Source organism: Scleropages formosus, chromosome 14, assembly GCF_900964775.1.
Source record: "Scleropages formosus chromosome 14, fSclFor1.1, whole genome shotgun sequence".
Taxonomy (NCBI): domain Eukaryota; kingdom Metazoa; phylum Chordata; class Actinopteri; order Osteoglossiformes; family Osteoglossidae; genus Scleropages; species Scleropages formosus.
In genome coordinates this window covers 24,128,807-24,152,148 of record NC_041819.1, presented here as the reverse complement: position 1 = coordinate 24,152,148, position 23,342 = coordinate 24,128,807, and the positions used below count along the sequence as shown (strand labels likewise).

The window sequence follows — 23,342 nt, the reverse complement described above, 5'->3', positions numbered from 1 at the left end:
AAAATAAAAATTAACATTCTTTCCAGCTGAACACAAAAACAAAATTATTCAAGTTTCACAATATTTGCTCACTGGTTTTTCGAAAGCATGTGGCGCTTCTGATATATGGTGATTCAACGTGTTTTTGCGGTTGCCATCGTACTCGTCATCACTTTTCTGCATTCGTATTTCCATGAGACTATTTTCAAACACTACCTGTACTAATGTTTGAAATCACAGTTTGATATTATTCCCCTCCTTGCTGCTCTTGTTTTTATGAGCTTGCGAGGATATATCCGGGAGAGCAGATGAGTTCTAAATAAGTGTTCCATTTTGAACACTTTTTTTCTTTCCCTTTTTGGTGTCTCGTCATGTGAGCTCATGTTTTTAAGTTGTGGAAAATGCTGAATATCACAGGCTCGTCTGGGAAGTGGAAAGGATTTGCACACCTTTAATCGCTTCTTTGTTTCCTATTCTTTGTGTTTAAGAGGAAAAAGCTTTCACGCTGCAAGCTATATTTGCCTCTACTTTCCTTTAAAGACTTCTTTAGAAAAATGATTAAATGATTATGAAACTATGCTACAGAAACACACTTCGTAGACAAATATAATTTGTTTTAGCTTGTTCTGCCAGATTTCATAGCTTTTTACCGGGGTTAAAATCCCCACTGCTGTCCCAGTACCCTTGATCGAGGCATTAGCACTGCAAGATAGAGCAAAAATTACCCTGTTATGTAAATGGATAAATATTTGAAAGTAGCTTGACACTGTAAGTTGCTTTGGAGAAAAGCATCAGCCAAATACTGTAAATAAATAGTTATATTTAAAACATGGGACAGTAGATGGTGTAACAGTTACCCCAGTCGCCTTGCAGGAAATGCACCTGGGTCTGAATCCCACCTCCTGCTGTATTACAGTTGATCAAGGTACCCTGAGCCGATACAGTAAAAATGACCGATCTGTACAAGTGGGGAAACTCACTGTAAACAGCTTAGCGCACAAACCTCACATTGCAAATGCCCTTGGAGAACAGTCTCGTACAAATTATGTCTTTCTTTGCTTTACCTTTTACTGACATTCTGCACTGGCAGTCTCACATGGAGAGTAAAGAAAAAGGCATGAAAGTTGAGAAAAAAAGTGTCTCTTTTTTTTATTGCTTTGTGGTCTGGCACACCTGAAAGACGGGCCACGAGGCTTAGTGAGAGGAAGGCAGAGCTGCTCACCGCATCCATGTTTTGCAGGGGTTAAACTCTCAATTTGGCCTGTTGTGCTCAAATGGGGCTTTCCACGATCAAAGGCCTGTGCCAGTTGTAAAGAGTGAAAACACGGAGCCGTCGGACCCGAGGCACACTGCACACGTGTTGCATTACAGCTGCTCGCCGTGCCGTGGTTTTTGGTGACGTTCCACGACTATATTTAAATGCAGTAACAGCTGTGTTTGACTTCTTATGCAATGGTCCTTTATCAAAATTGACTTCATGACTTTATGATTTCAATACCAAGCCCTAAGATTGTGTAAATAATTACCTTAATATGCAAACCCATAACTGCAAGTAGCCTTTGGAGGAATTAATATATTTAGATGGTTAAACAGACACCATTTAGGTTCAGGACAAGTTCAGCTTCCTGGAACGCTTTCATAGAATTCCTGAACTGTGTGGATTGGGAAATGCCTCCAGTTGCCATAAATGTTCAGTGATGTTGAGATCTGGTGACTGGGGATGGCCTCGATTCTTGGCTGTTACATGACCGTGCAGAGTAATCATTGGTCCTAATGACTCCAACGAACTGGCTGGCTGCCCATGCCATTATGGATCCCCCACCATGTTTAATAGTTGGCAACAGACATTGGAAGTTGAAGGCATCTTTTGGTTTTTCCAAATGTAAACTGGTCTGGATGTAGAAAATGGGATAAAAACTAACTCGTCAGACAGTATTACTCGTTTCCATCGCTATGGGTCAAGGTTTTGTGTGTGTTGGCGTTGGCATTGTTGAGACTGGGTCACAGATGTGCTGATTTAATTGTGTGGTAATTTTTGAGGCCATCCTTTTGGGACATTTGGCAACTACCCTGTGAAGTGTCCCTCTATCCTTGCTGGGGAGTTCCTGCTTGCAACCACTGTAGCTAATATAGTTTCCTCATTTTTAGAATATCTTATTATTTTTGAGAGCGTTCCCCCCGACACATTCAATAATTTTGCAGTTTTTTGTGGCTGATGCATCTACTAAGACTGCCCCCGTTGCTTTGAAAACTCACAAATCAAAGTGGTAATTGTCAGACCTCTTTTATATCTACAACACACCCTACAACTAGACAGAGTAAAAATTACCCAGCTGTCCAAATGGGTAAGTCAGTGTTAGTAGCTTAGCATAGAGAGTTGCTTTGGAAGAAAGCATCAGCTAAATATTCATAAATTATTGTACGTTCCAGTCCCCACCCAACGAGGCTACTGTCTTCCCCAGAAAGAATAAACCCTCTTGGCTTGAGAGTGCATTTACCTGTCAGTGTTTAACTGGGATTAAAGGCACTTTGAGTTGAGTTTGACTTTTGCTAAATGGCTTCTTTTTCACAGGGGAGAAGGTTCCTCGCTACATCTACCCAGACATGGGCTACAACATGGGCCTCAAGTATGAGAAGGAGGCGGAGCTAATGCAGGCACACATGATGGACCAGGCCATCAGCAATGCCATCTCCTACCTGGGAGCCGACTCGCTGCGGCCCCTCGTCCACCACCCACAGCTGCCCATGGCCGAAGGGGTGCCCATGGTTACCCCGCTCTTCGCCCAAGTCTACCCTGTGGGGCACCGGGTAGACCGACCCAGCAGCCGGGAGGCCCCACCCCCACTGCCGACTGCTCCTGCAGACTTCTCGGTTACAGCCAACGGGCCCCTCTGTCTTGCACGCCGCAGGGCCCCCCAGGGGACATTGGAGGAATCGCCCAGCAACAGCCTCCTAGACTCGGCAGACTCCGAGCGCAGCAGCCCACAGGAGAGATTAGGCCGTGACGCCCAAAATCACGGTCCCAGCATCAAGTCCAGTCTTTCGTGCCTCAAGGAAGAAGGACGGGAGGCAGAGCATGGCGGCCCAGAGAAAGCTGAAGTACCACGTGCCTATGAGCGATCCGCAACAAGGGATGCCTTCCGTGTTTTTAGCTGCGACGGGCAGGAGGTGCGGGCCTTCCGGTGCGAGCACTGCCGAGTGCTCTTCCTGGACCACGTCATGTACACCATCCACATGGGCTGCCACGGCTACCGAGACCCCTTGGAGTGCAACATCTGTGGAGTCCGCTGCCAGGACCGCTATGAGTTCTCCTCGCACATCATCCGTGGGGAACACACCTTCCACTAGGGGTTGCCCCACCCTGGTGGAGACTGCCTTAGCTCACCCTGGTACCAAGAAGCCTGTATCATAAATACCAAATACGCAAACATTCGGGTCCAGATGAACAACGTTCTACCTTCAACGTGTAGCACTCTTAAGATTGTACGCTCCAGATAAGGACGACAAGTGAAGGTTTCTGTGTAACATTTTCCTTTGTTTGGCCCCCTCCAGCCTTTCTTATCAGCACTGTCCACTCGCATATGAAGTCTGACTGTAGCAAAGCAGCTATTTATGTGTCCTCTGTGGAAGACACTGTGAACACCATTCTTCCAGGCAGGCCTCACTCGATGCATTTAACCTTCAAGGTATTTTTTTTCTTGTGTCACCTTCCAAGATTTCGTTATTTTTGCACAGTTCTACAGTTTTACATTTTTACAGCTTTATAAATTGTTACACAGCAGTGGACTTTCAAACAAAATCCTGAGTCATAATCAGAAGTAATTAATGCTCCTGTAAACCTGTTTATTTTTGTTTTTATGAATTATGGTCTTTTCCTTCACGGTTAAGCCCCTCAGTGCCTTGGAAGAAGTATAAAACCATTTCTTATTTACACCAGCAAAGAGTTTTAAGCCTACATTTGTTTACCTATCTGTATTTTTTCTATATGAAGACACACATAAGCACAAGAGCTGCAAAAGAGAACTATGGGAAACACCGACTACGAGGGCCGCATTTATGCACGGTCCGCACTTTCCAATGTGCGTCTGAACAGTAAATCAGTGCCAGGTCCCGCGGCGCAAAATCACTGTCTATCTTTACATTGTACTGTTGCTGCTTCTCTCTGGGAGCAGGAGGTGACCTGGTTTTGTCGCCACATGAAAGGCAGACGGGCAGCAAGACGAAAAAGTGAGAAGAAGCTTAGACATTCCAAAACAGATCCTCTGGCCAGACGGCCTCATGCTTTTGTCTATGACGTGTCCTGGCACTTCTTAGTTGAAAAAGGACTGCAAGCAGCTGCAGCCACTGTTGAGGTCATCGCTCACTAACGGCACCTTTTTTTTTCCCAGGTTTGGGAACTGGACTTCTGTTTAAAGATCAATGCTGGCAGAAAGTCTGCTGTGAGTGCAGGAGAAGTGCTTATAACACAAGATGCAAACCTCTTTGAACATTCAAACCTTATTATTGTATGACTTTCATGTGAAAAACCAAAGCAAAATACTTCCATGTCCTCCTGAGGCCCAACCTTTCCTTTTTGTCTACTGTAGAGGACATGTTTTGTGCTGAATCTCCCAAACTGCTTATCAGAATGTAAAGCACCTTGCAGAGGACATTCTGTGCTTTATAACAATACCCCTTTAGGGGGTGGACCTTGCCACCTTTGTAGACATCGTGGAAATAAAGCTTTTTTTGCTGGGTCCCAGGAGGATGTTGGGGTTTCAGTAAGAACATGCAGATCATCAACAACACAAGATGGATCAAGGCAGCATGTGGTGCAGTGGTTAGAGTTATTACCGTATTGTGAAAGGGGCCTGAGTTTGAATCCCTACTGTATCTTCAATGTTCTTGCCCTGCACCGATTCAGTAAAAATGACCTTTCTGTATAAATGGGGAAATCAGTGTAAGTAGCTTAGTGTACAAACCTAATTGTTGCTTTAAACAAAGATGTATCCAGGAGAACAACTGTGAAGAATTTACCTGTGAAGAAATATTGCGAATTTTAACACATTTATTTTTGTTTGTTTCCTGATAAAAATTTCCCCGAAGAAGGCAGCGTACTGTGACAACATATCGAGTCCAGTCGTGCTCCCAGTGCCTTTGCGTTTGTCGCACTTGGAGAGCCCTAGCGAAGTTTGCTAAACCATCCCGCCACGCCCAGCTCCTAGGGCCTCGGACTGCAAGTGGAGTACATGAAGGATTAAAATGGCACCATTCCAACAACAGAAGAACTGTTTGAGGACTCTGCCTCATCGATTCCTCTTGCATCTTGGAGTTTTCTGCTCCAAAAACTTTTCGTACTCTATATATATAGCAAATACGATGTCTGTATATATTGTTCGGTAATAAGGAAGATAATGTACCTTGTTGTCTATACCTTGTAAAACTGTTTACTCCCTATAGGAATGGTGGCCTTATTTATTATTATTTTTTTATTTTTTTTTTTACTTTTGAAATGGTGTGAAATACATTTACAGACATGTATGTTATGTACATAAGCTTAATGGCATATCATAAAAACGTGATCTGTACTTACGGTCGGTTTCCTGAGCCTAGTGATTGTTTTATACTGTTTCATTTTATTTTTACCTTTTCTTCCGTCATATCCTTTCGTGTGTTTTTCTACTGAGCGATATGTTCTGAATCCTTGCAATCATGAAGAGCGTTCAAGGAAATGCTTCCTTGTACTTAAGAAGGATCTTAGTTAGCAAAGAATGGGTTTTCTGCAAGAACTTGTTGAAAATAAATACGCCCTAATGAACAGTTGCACCCCAGAAGCAATATGCACTCTCGAGCTTTATATTTATGCTATTTAAACCAAGGAAATAGCTAGCTGTCTTTTTTTAAAGTTGGTTTTGACAGTCAAGATACACGAGTTGCCCCCCAGCAAGAAGCACACCGTTATCTCTGTGTTGCATGGCAGCTTTTATAGAAATTAATGTTTTGTTGCATTTTCCATACGTTTTTCCATGTATTATCATGTTATCCCAGTGATAACACAGAGGGGCTCAAGAAAAATGAAAGTATGAATATGATGTTTGACAGAACCCCCATAAGACAGGCTGCGGTCTTTGCCCTGTAGTTGAAGCCCCCCCACCTCAAAACCCATTGCTTGTATTCTTGTTCCATACAGGCTTTGAAAAGCAAATTTCATGTGTAAGAAAAACAATGCAGAAGGACCTTCCGTTGCATTTTCATCTTTAACACTGAAAATATTTGCCTTCTCTTTTTTGGATCCAGGGTAGTACAAGAATAATTTCTTAGAAAGAAATATTACATTTTTGTTGTTATTAAATATTAGGTCCAAAGATTAATTTATTTATATACACAGTACACACATATATATATATATAATTTAATTTTTTTTTTAATTGAACTTTAAAATAAGGGACAGGGTTTGTGCTTAGATTTTGGCCAAAACCACTATTACATTTTGTCCAGGAAAAGGTTTAATTTCTTATTCTGTCACAATTGGTTGGAATTATTACAAGGAATATGAAGTTTTTCATTTGATGAACATGCCTGTGTGATGTGTTCATTATTTTACAATTTCTGAAAGTTAATACTTGAAGACTATAGATTTACATGTGCATTTTAGAGAAGTGCAATGGCTGTCACTGTTTTTTTTAATGAGTAGTAGTAACATGTAAATAGTTTTTTTTAAAAAAAAAATGTTTTTCTTCAGTTTTAACCACTGCGAACCAACAAACTGGCAAGGAAGAAGTCGCAGAATATTTTTGTAACATCCGTAATACATGATTTCTATCCATTTTGTATTAAATGAAATGGGTTTGTATTCTTCTACTTTTGCTCTGAATGCACAGTTCAGTTTCAGTAACTTTAGGGATCTCAGGTATATTTTGTCTGCAGTGTGTTTGTCAAAAACTATTTGTAAGAAGAAAATAAAGGCTATTACACAGGTCTAAGTTTGGATTTTTTTTTTTTTTTTTTTTTGAGCTGAAGTCTGTCCCAATAACTCTTTGTTACACATTCCTTTCTGGTTCAAGACTTGTCTCATGTAACCTTTTAAAATGCCTTTTTTGAATTACTAATAGCAAGATTCATGGTTAACATGTTTGCAGAAACTTTATATTTGGTACTTATACTAACTTATATATAGTAACATTGACTGTCTACTGTCACACACCCACACATTATCTGTATATAAGTAAATCCCTTATACACATATATCTATGTATAGTTCCATGTATTAAATATAATGGTGTATATATATATATATATATATATATATACACACACACACAGTATATAATATATTATATATATATATAATTTCACAGTTGAGAAGCAGCATAGCCAGTGAAAGCAGAGCACCATTAATTCTGTAAGCCTGAATGTGGTAAACGTGTATTTAGTCTGAAGAAGAACCTCACTCTGTCTCTGTTTCTCTCTCTGCGTGTGTGTGTGTGTGTGTGTGTGTGTGTGTGTGTGTGTGAGATAGAGAGAGACAGAACCTCCACGCCCGCAGGCCTCTCGCTCACACGTCCTCCCACTCGACCATCTCCGCTGTCCGTCCCCGCCAGAGCATTAACACCTCACTGGTGCCTTAACCGCACCACATTTCCCCCCACCCTGCGCATGCGAGCCCCAGGACAGGAGCCCTTGGCTGCACTGCGGCTTCTCAAGCTGCTTGCCTGGGAAAGGAGAAATCTCGTTGCCTTTTGCTGCCGCGTCACTCCGAAAGTAACAGCAAATGATAAAGATATCCATGTTTTAGCTATGGTGATAACACATTCATGTGCAACATGTCGCACCGAAATGAATTGTCTTCTTTTCAGTATTGCTGTGTCCTGGGGCACAATAATATCAAGAATTAATTACTCAAAAACAGAGGAAAGTTTTTTTTGAAAAAAGTCGATGAAAAAATAACTTCTTTCCTCTGGCAGGTACACCTGCCTTTGATTAAAAAAAAAAAAAAAAAAAAATACATTAAATAAAATCAGCAGCTGCTGATATCAAAAGAAGCGCTGCGTTCGTTTATGAACTATTTAAGGAGCAAACGAAAAATGTCCTGCCTTGATTGATACCCATTACTGGCCACCATTGCCCAGACGTCCAGTACTGAAGAAGGTTTATACCGAGCGGTAGCTTACAGTCTGCTGTCATAGCGTCCTTTAGTCGAGCAAAGATGGTTCGAGGAACTGAGAGATATAAACTCTGGTAAGAGGCCCCGCTCAATCAAAGTCCTGTCACAGCACCCTACACTTCGCCTTTTTTGTTTAGCATGAGCTTTGAAGAGGCAGCTCTCGCCATTCGCCTCTCATCTTCGCTTCGTTTTTTCATTTATTTTTTTTGGTGCGCGTTCATTGTTTTCGTTCCACACTTCAACGATTCAGAATCAAACGAAATTCAGGTATCTGCTAGAGTAGTGGTTAGCACTGCAACCTTTGGCCCCAAAGGTCACAGGTTCAAATCCAACCTTTAGTTTTAGTACCCTTGAGCAAAGTACTAACCCTCAATTAATTTGCTAAAAGTTAGCCAGCTGTATAAATGGTTTTGTAAGCTGCTTTGGAGAAAAGTGTCAAATAAATGTAAGTCTACCTAACGCAGCTGATGTTCGTGCTTTCATGGTGATTACGACTGAAGCGCACAATGTGCATATGACAATATGAAGGGGGAGGTAAGCGATCAGAGATAATCGTTAAGAAGCGAAATCCAAAGGTTAAAAAAAAAAATCACAAGGTCAGCAAGCGTGCCCTGGGATGAATAAAACGGTAAGCGATGAAATCGGTAATAAGTCTGAGGATGATTATTACGTTACGAAAAGCACATCCCTCAAAATCAGTCAAGGCCTGTGCTCCTCCAGCAGGACTAGGCACTGCTTGTGAGAAACGTGCTCAGCAAAGACCTGACAGTGATCCAGGACTCATAGTCTTTCTGGAAAGCTTCCAAAGGGTAGATGACACCTGAACTTCAGTTTCCCACTTGCTGGTGTCACGTCCACGCCCACAACTCAATCGACAGCACTTGACTCCAGTTCAGCACCTACCCTTTAAAAGACACCCCGCAACTCCCAGACCTTTGCGGAATCTCGTCAGGGACAACCGCCCTTTCTCGTGACTCTTCGTTCACAAGCATCTCTAGCTCCTCGCTCACGTCCCCCGGTTTCTGACTCTTCTCTTCGTTTCCCGACCACATCCACAGATCTTTGCTCCTGTCCTGTTCGCCGTTCGACCAACCCTTCGCTAAGTCCCCTGACCTCGCCCATGGATCTTCGCTCTGACCCTGACCGCCAATCGACCGACCCTTCGCCTGTCCCCAACAGCAAGAACTTGCCTCATCCCTCGTCTCCGGACGAACGACGCTGCACTTGGGTCCAGCCGTCCCAGGCCCCTATGTTTCGCGTGACAGCTGGCTCCATGTCCTCCGGTCATTTTTTAACTCCATTGCTCCATGCCATCCACATGCAATGTATGAGGATCCACACTCGGGTCCCAGAGAGAGACTGTTGCTGTGCTTGGAGAGAGTTCATTCATGTATTTTTAATCAATCTTTCTGATATGTATAAATTTCAGAAAGCGCACACACACTGCAGACGCAGGCATTCGACACAGAAGTATGGGAGTATCGGCAAAGGCAACAGATGGCGCAGAAGTGGATCAAGCATGCGACAGAATCTTTCACTTTCATGATTTTTCACTCATTCATCTGTAGCACTTTCTTCATTGTATTATCCATTGTGTACTTTATTACACAGTCCCGTTGATTTTTTTCCATTCGTTTTATTTTCACTTATTGCACTTATTACTGTGAACTGCATACCTAGGAAAGTTCTAGAAAAAAAGCACTTCTGTATCATGATATTTTTCCACTAGCAGTAATAGGAGACTGAAGACCCTGGTTCTTGTTTGTGCTATAAAAAGAAATGTTAGTTGCTGGCAAAATTGCTGCTAGACTGCTGGTTAGGAGCAGCAAAGAGGTGGCAGGTTCAAATCCTACTTCCTGCTATAGTAGCCTTAGGCAAGGTACTTTCCGTGGATTCCTTCACTAAAAATCATGCTGCTCCATAAATGGGTAAATAACTAGTATAAATAACAATGTAATAAGTAGCTTTACATTGTAAGTCCCTTTGGAGAAAAACATCAGCTCAGTAAATAAGCAATTTAAAGAGAAGATGTGCAGATGGATCAATGGTGCAAACATCAGCCACTGCTAACACCTTGTGGAATTCTGCAAGGAAGCAGTAATTAGCATTTATTAGCTTTGCTGTGCCTTAATAGAGGCTCCAAAGAACCACAAGTTATCTGAAAATTATTCGTTTCAACATGTATGAAGATTAGTCAGCTGTGCTCCAAGCAGGTGGATCTTAAGAGAAGAACCAAAAGGCGACCATGACCATAAGCTAGGACAGGCTTGTCGAGTGCCGTGAAACCAAATCCTGGAGGATTACTGCTCAGTCACCGATGACTGGTATTCCAGTTTTTCCAGCCCGGTGACGGGGGACGAGCCGTGCGGATTCGCTCGGGCCGGTCCTCACACGGTCTATTGTGCTGGGGACACACCCAGAAACAGGCACATGACCCCGCTTGATCTGTCTTGACTCGGGTCGAAGCGGGGACTGGGAGGAGTGCCGGGACCGAGTTGGCTCGCTGAGGCACATTGGAAATCGGGGAATCCAGCTCTACTGGTGAGGGCGGTTGGCTCTCCCTGCCCTGGAAGCCAGAAGGATGATCACTCCGAGGCTTCAGGCCCCATCATCACAGATGACATGTTTACGCATTTGTTTCTTCCGTACCGTCCACCATCCCATCTGTGCTTCCAGCAGGTTGAGCAAACATGGAATCTTAAAACATGGTAATAATTTCTTACCCGACACTTTTAGTCAAATGAGTCACGTGACTTGGTTTTAAGCACACAGTTTGAGACAGCGGCTGCTTCACCACGGACGCCGCAGGTTTGCAGGATTTTATCACACACTTATTGCAGGGGGCTAAATTAAGCTTGCAAGATACGGGCACCCAGCTGCAAGGACTTCTGGGTAAGACTAGCTTTCTTGTGGTTGGAAGGGAGAGTGGGGTTGCAGTCTGATGGGGGTGGAGGCTCAGGACAAATGTGTTTGTTTTCTTCTTTCAGCCACTGACCATTTTACTCCATTGGGGGACATCACTTTGTTATTGTGATTTATTTGAACAGTAGGCTACTTACAATTAATTACACATTAATACTGCAAGATCATTTTTACCGTCTTAATTCACGGTAAGTACCTTGATTAAGGATACCATAGCAGGAGGCTGGATTCAAACCCAGACCCTGTTAGGCAGAAGCACTAACCACTACACTACCCGGAGCCCAATAAACAAAATCATTTTCAGAATTGGGATTTGAAAACCCAAGAATGATGAAGTTAGTCCTACACCAGTGTTAACACTCGTGCCTTAATCCGCTCAGTCATTCTGCAAATTTACACTTTTAAAACAGCACCAATTCAACCAGCTGCTCAAATCACTCCGGCTTTCTGGCCACAGTTGATCAAATCTGTTCAATTATGACAAAAATCAAACGACGGTCAGCTAATTAAACATTTCTGAGGAAAAAAGCCTATTAGATTAAACAACAGTGTCATCATAAGAGAAGTCCTGAGAGCACAGAGAGATACAAACGTGTACCGCTAATTGAACTAATTAAGCCTCTGAGCAACTGGCAAACAAAAAAACAACATATGCAAATGAGGAGAGGGAGACAGATGGAAAGAGGGTAAAACAAGGGGGTGGGAGGTGGGAGAGGATGCTTTGCGGGTAGCCCACCTGTTGAGGCGTGAAGGGGGATGGGTGGCCGAGGTGCTCAGCAAGGGGGGGAAGAAAGACTGAGAACTCAGTCATCTGGAGGGATGAGCAGCTGCTCGATGGTAAGGTGGGAGGTGGCGCCGGGAAGCGAAAGCCGGGGAAGAGAGGGGGTGCGATGGAGCGGCTCCCTAGAGAAAGGACTGGGGACGGCCTGTGGTTTGGCAGGCAGGGCAGCACAGCTGGCATCAGCTGAACCGAAAACAGAAAGGGAACAGAAAGAGGACGTCGTACAGGACGTCGCTTTCGTCTGATCGCCCAGCTGTTGGAGGGGGGGGCATCCCGCTCAGCTCTATGTTGTGGGATGATGGGACAGCATGAGGGCTTTAGGTCCAAGCTCCGTAAGAGGCTCTACTGTTGCACCTTTGAGAAAAGTATATTTCCACCTGTACAAAGAAGTGTGAAATGCTTGAAAGCGTTTACTCATCACCAAATCTGTAAACAGTTTGTTTAAATTCAGAAATAAACCATGAAGTTTGTTCACTGGATTTGGATTGAAAAAGTATTTGTCTCAGCCTTCCAACTCAGTGTTGACACCTTCATCAAACACCCATTTTCGATAACCCTTTTTCCACGGTCTTCCTAGTTCAGACCCAATCTCGGAAGCATAGGGCGTGAGCAAATTGTAAAAAAAAAATGCCACAAACAAGCATGACAGTAGGAGAAGGAAACATCTTCGGTCCAACTTGCGGTTGGGTCCTCTGCAGCCTAAAGAAGGAGCGATGCACCCGGCGTGGGTGTGAAAGGTCGCCAGGCGTAACGCAACGTGATTGCAGGTGCTGTATCTGTCACTGCGTGGGGCATGGTGGCCAGGGTGTGGCATTACGTTCAAGATCACATGAAAGTTTTATCATTTCAGCTTCTTAAAAGTCTAAAAGTAATTTTAACTTTGTAAAAGTCCCCTTTGCCCTATGGCGAAAAAACCCTCCTTGAGCCAACTGAACCACAGCAGCGTCTCGGCTCAGTTTGCCCTATTTGTGGTCCACTTTGCTCCTGGTTAGGAAGACTACTTAGTCACCCTGTGGGGTCCTTGTAGGGGGCTCCCATAGTTATTTCACATATTCATCTGATGCTGCTTAGAGAGTTAAGCTACTTACAATGAGGTGAAATTTCCACAGTAGGGTAATTTTTACGGTATCGATTCAGGGTAAGTACCTAAGGGTTCTGCAGCTCAGCTCTAACCAGTAAACAAGCTGCTGCCCAATCACAAGTACCCCACTGCCCCTCAGCATGGTGCCCTCCCCTCAATAGCTGGACACTTTGAGTGTCCTCTAGGTGGAGTAGCGAATGAAGGAATGGACCTCACCACTCTGACACTGCTCGAGGAGCTGACCGACCAAGGCACCCCACCCTAGCAGAGTCAAATGCAATGGACAGGGAAGTAGAGTAGATAAGGAGGGGGTGTGGGGTGTGAACCATCAGAGCCGATGATATCAGCGGAGGCCAAGTTAGCGCATTAAAGAACTTTCTTCCACAGATGATAATGTCATATTGACTGAATTCTTTGCACTTGACATTTAAACTTGAAATACTGCTTTAAAAATCATTTAAAAATCTTTTTAAAACTTTTTATTTTAAGTTTGATGTCAGTTCAAGTTCTTGTAAGCGTCACCCTTTTCCTATTAATAGGGGAACGTGTTCAGCTTTCAGACAGGCGCGGCTAACGGGATCGTCATTCTCAGCACGATCTATAGATGGCAGTACTGTTCTGCACAAGTACTATCAAAAACGTGCGCATTTATTAATGAAATATTCAGCACCGGGGTCCACGTCTTGCCGTAAACCCAGACTTTCGCTGAAGCCTTTAGTAGTATTTACTGTACATGAGCAAAGACACAGCCAGAGGTGTAACTGGGAAGCAAGAGTGGGGGTTAAGTACTAACCCACGTATGCCATTCATTGCACACACATGCGTCCAACTTGCATGTGTGTACATTCACTTTATTTATACACACACACACACACACACACACACACACACAAGATGCAAACAAGTGATTCTAAAGTACAGTCATATATTATATATAGACGCTCAAAGAGTGGTGGGACACCTCATGTACACATGAGGCTGGGCCGTGCCCGCCCGCAGGAGCAGTCATTCCGCCCCGATCTGTTTCGCAAAGCCCTCAAGGCCAAGGGTGCATCCAGAACTGTGCTACAGCACAGCAGCAAGGCCAAACCTCACCCACACACACGGAGAGAGGAAATAAAACCCTGCACCGCGGCGTCCTCGCTCACCCAGAGCCTGCGCTCTGAAGGAGCAGGGAGCCGACGCACACCAATGCAGGTGGGAAACCACATTCTCTAAACCGGGTGGGGCTGAGCATGAGCTCGAGGCGTCCGGTGGCTTACCAGTACGCTAATTATAGACAGACCGTGTCCATCTCAAGACTGGCCTCCTGATCGGTGTTGTAAGAAAAGTCGCTGCAATGGGAACAGCCATAAACGTCACATGAAACCGTACCGAATCGTACCGCCAGATGTCTAGTGATATGTGCTTTAATGATTTATTTTAGCTGACTTGTTTTTTAACCTTAACCACACATTCTGGGGTCCCACTGCAAGGGTGAGCATTTATCTGCTCTTTCTGAACACATCGTGATCAAGAAGACTTTTACACAAATACCCTATAACCAAATTGAGAGAATGGGCTGTGGCATGGCAGCACAGCAGGTAGCAGTGATGTCTCACTGTTACTGTGCTGGGGGTTACAAATCCCACTAAGACTGTATGCAGTTTGCATCAGTTTCTTCCCAAAGTCTGAACAGATGTTTTAGGTAAAGTGTGCGTGTGAGAGAGAGAGAGAGAGATCACACTGCTATGGACTAGCATCCTTCCTGGGGTGTACACTTCCCATAGCCCAAAGCTTCTCGGATAGACTCGGGCCTCTGAACAGAACAGCAGTTACTGACAGTAAATGATCTGTGAATGCCGACAGTGAACTGGCTATGTTAAAATAGCCACTTTCATGTTCTGTTTTATATCGCTGGTTATCGTGAACACATCTGTTGAATGATTTTGACATACACAGTAGTTTGAGACAGGGGCTGGTCATTTCTTAGCAAACTGATTCTGACCTGAAAATAAAAACTGAGACCCGATGGTGCAACCCCGATATGAATATTGCAGTTTTGAAATGACTCAGTGGTCCTCATTTAAAACATCAGCAGTGACAAACATGCCTTTCGTGTTTCTCGCAAAATTACTGGATTCTATAAATTATGTGCTTTATCTTTGAAGAAAATGTCTTGGGACTAGTTTAACACGGTCCATGTGCCCACAGTCCTTGTGCTGGAAATGATCTCGTGACCACGATTGCTGTGTCAAAGCAAAGCACGTCATCCCCTGAGAAAACTCATCTTCTTTGACTTAAGCCAATAAGCTTAACGTACAGCGCTATAGGATAATATTTTAAGCGATACATAACTCGCGAGTGGATGGAATAATAAAGATTATCAAAAAACTATCACCGTGATGCTATTTTTTGGCAGAACCTCATTGGAAGGGTGAAGCCAATTGCAGAGCAATGAATGCGAGAAAGAGGTTTTGAGGAAGTCACAAAAAGCAGAAAGACATCACCGAAAGTGATAAGTGATGGCACCCGCAGCCATTCCACATGCAGTCTCACACCAGCACATAGGCACACACACAAATGGGCAGCAACACAACTATATCACTAAATACTCATAACCATGAGACATTGCACACCAGATACACTTGAAGACATGCACTGAGAACATGCCCCAAAAAAAAAAAAAAAGAAAAAAAAAAAAAACCAGGAAGTTATTTCACCATTGCCTTCCTCACATCCGTATTTCACACTGGCAAAAGCAGTGTATTGGTACACAAGTACACACTAGTTTTTAAGCTTCCAGGTCCAGCCTTCCTTCCAAATCCTGGAACTTCTAGGCCTTAATACTGATATTTCACATCATATTTTTATTTGGCAAAAGTGTGTTGTACCAGCATGTTAAATGCAGTTCTACACATTATCAACTCCATGGATAAGAACAGAGAAAGCTTCAGTCTTGGATTTCTGTGCAAGATGTTCACAGCTAAAATTAAAGCACACTTTAGACTTTCCCCACAGCAGACAGTTAAAGGCAGATATAAATATAACCTTTAGAAACTGCAACCAAATTGTTCAGTGAAAGCAAGTATCATTTACATACAGTATTCAGTGCCTCTTAAAAATACCGATACAATCTAACTGTCTGCACTGAAGCTCCATTTCTCTACTGACAGCTACACCATCTGCTTTGGTCATCTGTGTATTTACTGTTTTAATTTCATGTCTGTAGGCAGCTACTTAAGGGATATGGCCCAGCAATGGCAGGGGGGGGGAAGACAAAGTTGCTTTCATCATCCCATATCTGTCTAAAGCTCTTTGTTGTGAAATGAGTTTGTTTGCTGTGAATTGTACAACACTTTGGAATTGCTCCACACTCAATCTGCAAACTCAAACCTGACACTTAATGCACAGATCAAGCAGATGAATTTAGCCTTTTATTTAATTTTGAAAAAATTAAAGCAGAGGAGTTCACAATACCAGGTAGGAAATAAACGTACTTTGAGCTAATTGACATGTTTTTGGTTCATGTCTCTGCTCCATTTCTGCTGTGATCTGGGTTGTTTGCTTAGCAATGACAGGAGTTTCATCCACTGTTTATCTTAACTACAGCTATACATTCAGCTCTAAAATGAAATACAGATTAAATAGACTTCACCTTCTTAAACAGAACAGGCAAACAGACCAATCGAACAAAAAAATATTAGATGGAAATCACAAGCAATAAACTACATCAAAATGTTTGCTGCCAATCGGGTAAATGATGATATGACAAGGTCAATATCAAAGTTGGTGTTGAAAGATGAAGCAAAATCTGAATGAGTACTATTGAAGTACAGAGCCTGCTGGCTCATAATCCATACATCCATCCATCCATCTTCTTGCCCACTTATCCTTCTAGGGTTGCAGTGGCAACAGGGAGAACAGAGAGGCCCAACTACCCCTGTCCCCTGCAACTTCCGCCAGCTCAGCCCGGGGGAACCCCAGCTGTTTCCAGGCCAACTGGGAGATATAATCCCTCCAAATGGGTCCTGGGCTGACTTCGGGACCTTGTCCCAGTTGGCCGTGCCTGGTATACCTCCATCCTTATCAGATGCCCAAACCACCTCAATTGGCTTCTCTCAATGTAGAGGAGTAGTGACTCTACTCCGAGTTCCTCTTGGATGTCCAAACTCCTCACCCTGTCATGGAGAGCAAGTCCCAACAGTCTGGGGAGAAAACTCATTTCAGTCACTTATAGCTATGATCTTACTCTTTTGGTCATTACCTAGAGACCATGACCATAGTTGAGGGTAGGGATGTGGCTCATAATCCATAGACATAATTCAGATGCATTTCTTTTTACCTGCTCACCAACACCAGGCTTCCTGGTCATAATACTAAGAAAGTTGCTCAGTGGCAGAAACCTGAAATGATGAAATATTTAATGGACTGCAAATAGCCACACAAAAAGCCATCAATCCGATAACTGGTAGGCATCCAGGTCCAAGCAAGTCTCGGATTTTCGCCACCTTTGCTCTGCAGCCCAGAGTTTAGTCGTGCTAGCATATAATGTATCAGTCAGCCATGGGGTGGCACTGGGGTGTTCTGGTCTGGAAGACAGTTGACACAGTCAAGGGTGGAAGATGGGACAGAGGAAAACGTTAGCGGAATTGCCTGTTGATAGATCTGAGAATTAGGCAACAGAAGGGAGAGGGGACAACGTAGCAAACAAAGCAAGAAGGTGAGAGATTTTAAGATGTGGCGGAAGGTGACAACAGATGCAGAAAGAGGTGAGAAATTAGTGGTGAGGCAGGGTTGAAAGGAAATGAAGAAGTGATCAAAGACATGCAGCGGAGTGACGGAGAGAACGGGACAGCCACAGTTGTGGGAAAATACAAAGTCAAGACAGCCTGCTTTGTGAGTAGCAGGGGATTAGGACAGGGAGAGATTGAAGGACTGTAGGAGCAACGGAAGGCTGCTTGCATGAATGTCGTCGATACGCAGGTTGAAGTCACCCAAGAGAATCAACGGAGAGCTCTCTCCGTGGGGACAACGCAACAAGATGTCAAGGTCATCCAAGAAGCAGCCAAGAAAGCAGTAAAGAAAAACCATAAGAGTGATTGGGGCAGTGACAGACAGCATGTTATTCAAACGAGGACAGATCATGCGGGTGAAGAGGGAGAATAGAATATTCCCACCGAGGAAAGATGAGCAGGCTTATCCCTCTACCTGTTCCCACTGACTGGTGGGAACACACAGGACCCACCATTCGTGGTCACATCTCCAGTTGTGGAGAAGACTTTTGGGAAAACAAGCCCACGAAAGTCAGCCGGCCCAGACAACATCCCTGGGCGCGTACTTAGAACCTGCTCATCGGTGCTAGCTGTTGTCTTTACCGATATAGTCAATCTGTCCCTTGCACAAACCTGAATTCCCACCTGCTTAAAGAGGACCACTACCCTGCCCCTGGCAAAAAAACAACAAAACATCCTGCCTCAATGTCCACCGAGCTGTTGTGCTGACTCCAATAGTGATGAAGTGCTTCGAGAGAATCGTCATGAGGTACATCCAGGCCATCGCTCTGGGCACTCTGGACCCTCTCCACTTTGAATACAGATGGAATATATTCACAGAGGATGCCATCAGCACAATACACACTGCCCTCACCCACGTGGAAAACAAGGGTAGCTATGTTCGAATGCTGTTTATTGATTACAGCTCAGCATTCAACACAGTGATACCTTCAAAGCTCATCAACAAGCTTCACAATCTTGGTGTGCCACCCACACTCTGCAACTGGGTTCTGGACTTTCTAACGGGCAGACCCCAGTCTGTTAGAATTAGGAACCACACGTCCAGGTCAATTACCATAAACACAGGAACTCTGCAGGGCTGTGTGCTGAGCCACATGCTCTACACACTCTTCGCCCATGATTGTGTGGCCTCTCAGGACACCACCAACATCATCAAATTTGCCGATGACATGACAGTCATTGGACTGATAACAGGAGGCAATAAGTTGGCATATAGGAGGGAAATGGCTGACCTAGCAAAGTGGTGCCACAACAACAATCTCTCCCTCAATGTCAACAAAACAAAGGGGTTGATAGTCGATCTACAGAGGAGGAGGGAGCAACACTCACCACTGCATATTAGCGAGACAGTGGTGGAGTGAGCAGCTTCAGATTCCCCGGTGTTCACATTACTGAAGATCTCACAACACACCTGGTCAAGAAATCACATCAGCATCTGCACTTCTTGAGAAGGCTGAGGAAATTTGGCATCCCAAGCCAAACCCTCAGAAGCTTTATAGGTGCACAATCAAGAGCATCCTCACCAGCTCTATCACAGTGTGGTTTGGAGGCTGCGCAGTACAGGATCGTAAGGAGTTACAGCAAGTGGTGAAAGCTGCTCTTACCATCACTGCAGAGCCAATACAAGGTCAAAACCATCAGGAAAGCCATTAACATCAAGGACAACAATCAAGGCTGTGCTGGGGATTTCACACCATTACCATGATGCAGATGCTATAGGAGTGTTAAAGCCAGAACCTCAAGGCTGAAAAACAGTTTTTACCCACAGGCCATCAGGCTTGTGAACAACATCCATCCACTGCCTCTCCACCCATCACAGCAGACACAGATTACCCGCTGAGGGGCATCAACTACCTCACATCTCTCCTACACATCCATGACACTAGTAACATCAGAGACCACCCACCCACCCCAACTGCGAATAGACTAATCTACCTCTGCAGGACTTTGCACATGTACGACTTCCATGTTTACATTGCGTGCTGCACACTTTATATACGTATACAACTTCATTTCTTGGATTTTTTGCACTATAGTAATTTTGAGATTTATGCCTTGCGTTTTTCTTTCCTCGTGTCCTTACAATTTATGTCAGAGGCTGCTGAGAGGATTCACAGTAAGAATTTCATTGTATAGTGTAACAAACTGTTTACTTAACACATGACAAACTCTTGAATCTCTCCCAAAGGGATGAGGGGTGTGAGACAAAGAATAGTTAGAGAGAGCTGCAGGTGTGGCCAAATTGTCTGGTGTGATCCAGGTTTCAGTTAGTGTCAGGAGGTCCAGTGAGCAATGGGAGGTGTAGGCTGGTATGAAGTCAGTCTTTCTCACAGCACACTGGCAGTTCCAGAGTCCTATGGAGAAATTAAAGCAGGATGGAGGGTTTGACAAGTGAGGATAAACCAGGTTGCTGTAGCAGCGAGAGTATCCAGGTGTGGTGAAGTCGCATGGCTTGGTTGCCGAAGACGACTGAGGGTCGACATGTTGGACGCATAATCGCAGAACATGAGGCTGGTGGCCTTCCTCGGGGAACTCCCACAGGTAGACGTCCTCATCTTGCACCTCAGTCTTCGCTCCAAGCGGCTGTCGCTACAGGTCACCAGCCGCTATTTAAACGAGGCTAATTCCTGTCAGCTGAGATTCCTAATCAAAACTACTCCAACAACAATGGTGACCAAAACAGACAGACAATCGATTGGAGTCATGCCCCCCTCCACACTATGAGACATGGAGTTGTTTAGGTGAACGTGTATCCTAAACTAGGAAATACAATTCAAACAAACAAATTAAGATACTACTGACAACTAAATAGACAATCAATTGTGCGTCTGCACAGCTACATGACAATGTGTGTCAGGAAAAAGTGGAAGCAACAATACACTTACTGGAAACACCACAAATGCAAAACAATGTGCAATGAACATTGAGGATTGGACAACTCCTGATATGAACCCATGGTACTTTGGACACAGTCATTACAAATGTGAGGGGAATTGAATCCAAAACATCTATGGTCATGCTCATAGGATGAGGTACCCCTCTATGAACTTGTTGATTGGGAAGGAACAACACTAGCTAAGAAAATTATGGTTTGAGCTGGGGAAGAACACCCCTGAAAGTAGTGATGACTATATTTGGAATTTGAGATCTTGGTTGAGGAGGATCCATCTCTGGGGCATCATGCTGTAGCCCAAAACAGTACTGGATATGGTACTGATAACCTGGGAATGATCCTAAGTTCTCTAACCAGTCCTATTGCTTTATGAAGGGACATTGCCAGCTGTCACTAGTGCATCTGGACCATAACTAAAACCAAAAAATACTTGATCATTTAGCTGAATCAAATTCCTCCTGGAAACTTGAAGTCTAGATGAGAAAGGAACCCTGTTGGGACACTACAGGCAGGCCTGGACCAGAGTCAGCTTCAGGTGGCACCCTCGGGCTGTGATTGGAGATACAAGGGGATTGATGTGGACTCTCCTTATAGCTATCCATGGGAGCAGGACTCCTAGGCATCTGGAAAGGATTATTTTTAATGGAGGGATGCAACAGCCCCTCTCTAACCTTCCACCTTGGAAGGGAGTTAAGCAGCTCTGCTACCTCACAGATGAACTTATGGAACCAACTGGATAGCCAAGACTAGAGGCACTGTCATCTCCAGAGAAAGGAAGTCACGCAGGGTAGGCTTAACATTATCATTAATAGCATGGAAGCCAGACAATGAAGCACGCACTAAGTCACTAAAGGAAGGTCTGCTGAAATTGAACTCTGTCACTAGCATCATTCAACTGATACGAGGCACAAACCTCAACAATCTCCACTTTTAAAAATGACCCCCCCCCCCCATCATCATATTTAAAAGCCACAAAACTGCCAATGGGATTTTCACTCTGAAAGGAAACTGATCTTCTAGGGTCTTGGGATAGTATGCTGGGAAGCCCTCCAAGAAACACCAGGGCTAGGAGCTGAGGAACAGAAACCCAACCCCAAAGAATAGTCAGACACATCCAGAAGACTCAGATTTCTAAACATTGAAAATTAATGTTCAAAACAAGGATTGGAGTTCATTTTAACAACTCCAAATTCAGCAGCAAGTCAAACAGTAAAAGCTTACCAATTCAGATGTTTTTGTTGCGTAAAAACATCTGACATTATAGAGGTCATATGAGTTTTTTTTTTTTTTAAAAATTCATTAAATACCTACTTTGTCACATCCATACATACCAAGACACATATCATCCTCTAAACCACTCAACTTTCACATTGGTCTCTATAGTAACAGTAGATCTCTTCTTACTACTGTTAAGAGTAGTACAGCTACAATCTGTAAGCTATGGAAAACAATTAAAACACACACAAAAAAAAGCCATCTTAAACCCCTCCCCAATCACTTGCACCTTTGAGAATTCCTAACTACCAGTCATAGCTTGAGGAGCTGATATTGAGAAATGCCTTTTTAATTCATACCTTGTTCATGAGCATAGTTAGATGGACCAAAGCACTCTGAAAAGAAAGAGGGGGAGAAACAGTTAAGAAATGAGAACACAAAAATGCTTTCTATGTTAATACAGTACTGTGTAGAAATTTAAGGCACGGGGGGGGGGGGGGGGCGCTATAAATGAGAATAAGAGCATTATTTCTGGAATCAATTTTAAAAAAGGCAAATTCCTTAAAAGCTCAGTAACCATCAACCACTGCTTATCCTGAGGATAACCACCTTGTCTCTTGTTGCTGTATTCTTGCCATTCAAAAGTTATTCTCCTACACAGGAAATTGATGTGCTGCACTGACACCACATTGTCAGTAATTTATGAACAAATTTCCCAAATATCTTGAGACTTAAAAGGTCTCCTTAAGCAGGCTGTAGTTTATGTATAAAATAAGGACTAGATAAAATGCTGAACTACTCCACTTCAGGCCTGCTGTGACTTTCACCTGTGTATGAAAGTTGGTACACTTCATACAACAGCAATAAAGCTAGAGCCATTACATCCTTTTAATGAAATACTGCATCTTAGATGTGATTGTTATTACATCACACATAGTTGCTGCTTGGACTGTTCAGCTTTTGGTATCATGAAGCCTAGGAACAAGATATTGACATGTGAAAAAAGTGTGAGAAGCCAGCACTGTTAAAGTCAACTTTTAACTTTTTTGCTTCAGTAAGATGAGTTACTCAAAACATGACATACAAGGTATTTCATTAATAAAATCTGTATTCAACCTGGAACATAACTCAGAAGGGGGCTATAGCTTGGCATCCCAAGCCTAGCTAAGCAGAACACATAACAGACATTTATAATCAATGTTAGTGTCTCAGTTGAGCTTTTAGTTCCAACAGCTTTGAAGCACATTACACACAGAGTAAAGGCAGACAACAGGAAGTTACACTGCACTGAGTCCACAGCCTCAATGGAACTGTGAAATCCTTGAGACATAAGCAGAGCTCACCTGGGAGTCTGGTCATGGTTGGACTAGGGATGACCTGGGAGCCCAACGGCTGGCCAGAAGTGCTCATCCTTGAGTCCAGATTAGTGTCAAAAGGGACTGGTGAAGTCACACTATGTAAACTGATGAAGGGAACAGCACTCCTCACACTGTGGACAGGAAGAGAATATCCATGGGGCAGTATAGTCTGGCCCAGAATTGTAGTAGCAATAG

At 43.7% G+C, this 23,342-nt stretch overlaps 1 protein-coding gene across 3 annotated transcripts in view; it reads left to right on the top strand.

The window, feature by feature from the left end:
• Positions 1-6,930, top strand: part of LOC108928923 (zinc finger protein Helios-like) — a 39,875-nt gene extending 32,945 nt beyond the window's left edge. For all 3 annotated transcript variants that reach the window (XM_029257958.1, XM_029257957.1, XM_029257956.1), the window contains one exon: positions 2,552-6,930. In XM_029257958.1, coding sequence (XP_029113791.1) covers positions 2,552-3,327 — 776 coding nt within the window. In that variant the 3' untranslated portion in view covers positions 3,328-6,930. The remainder of the gene's footprint in view (positions 1-2,551) is intronic.
• Positions 6,931-23,342: the final 16,412 nt, after the last annotated feature.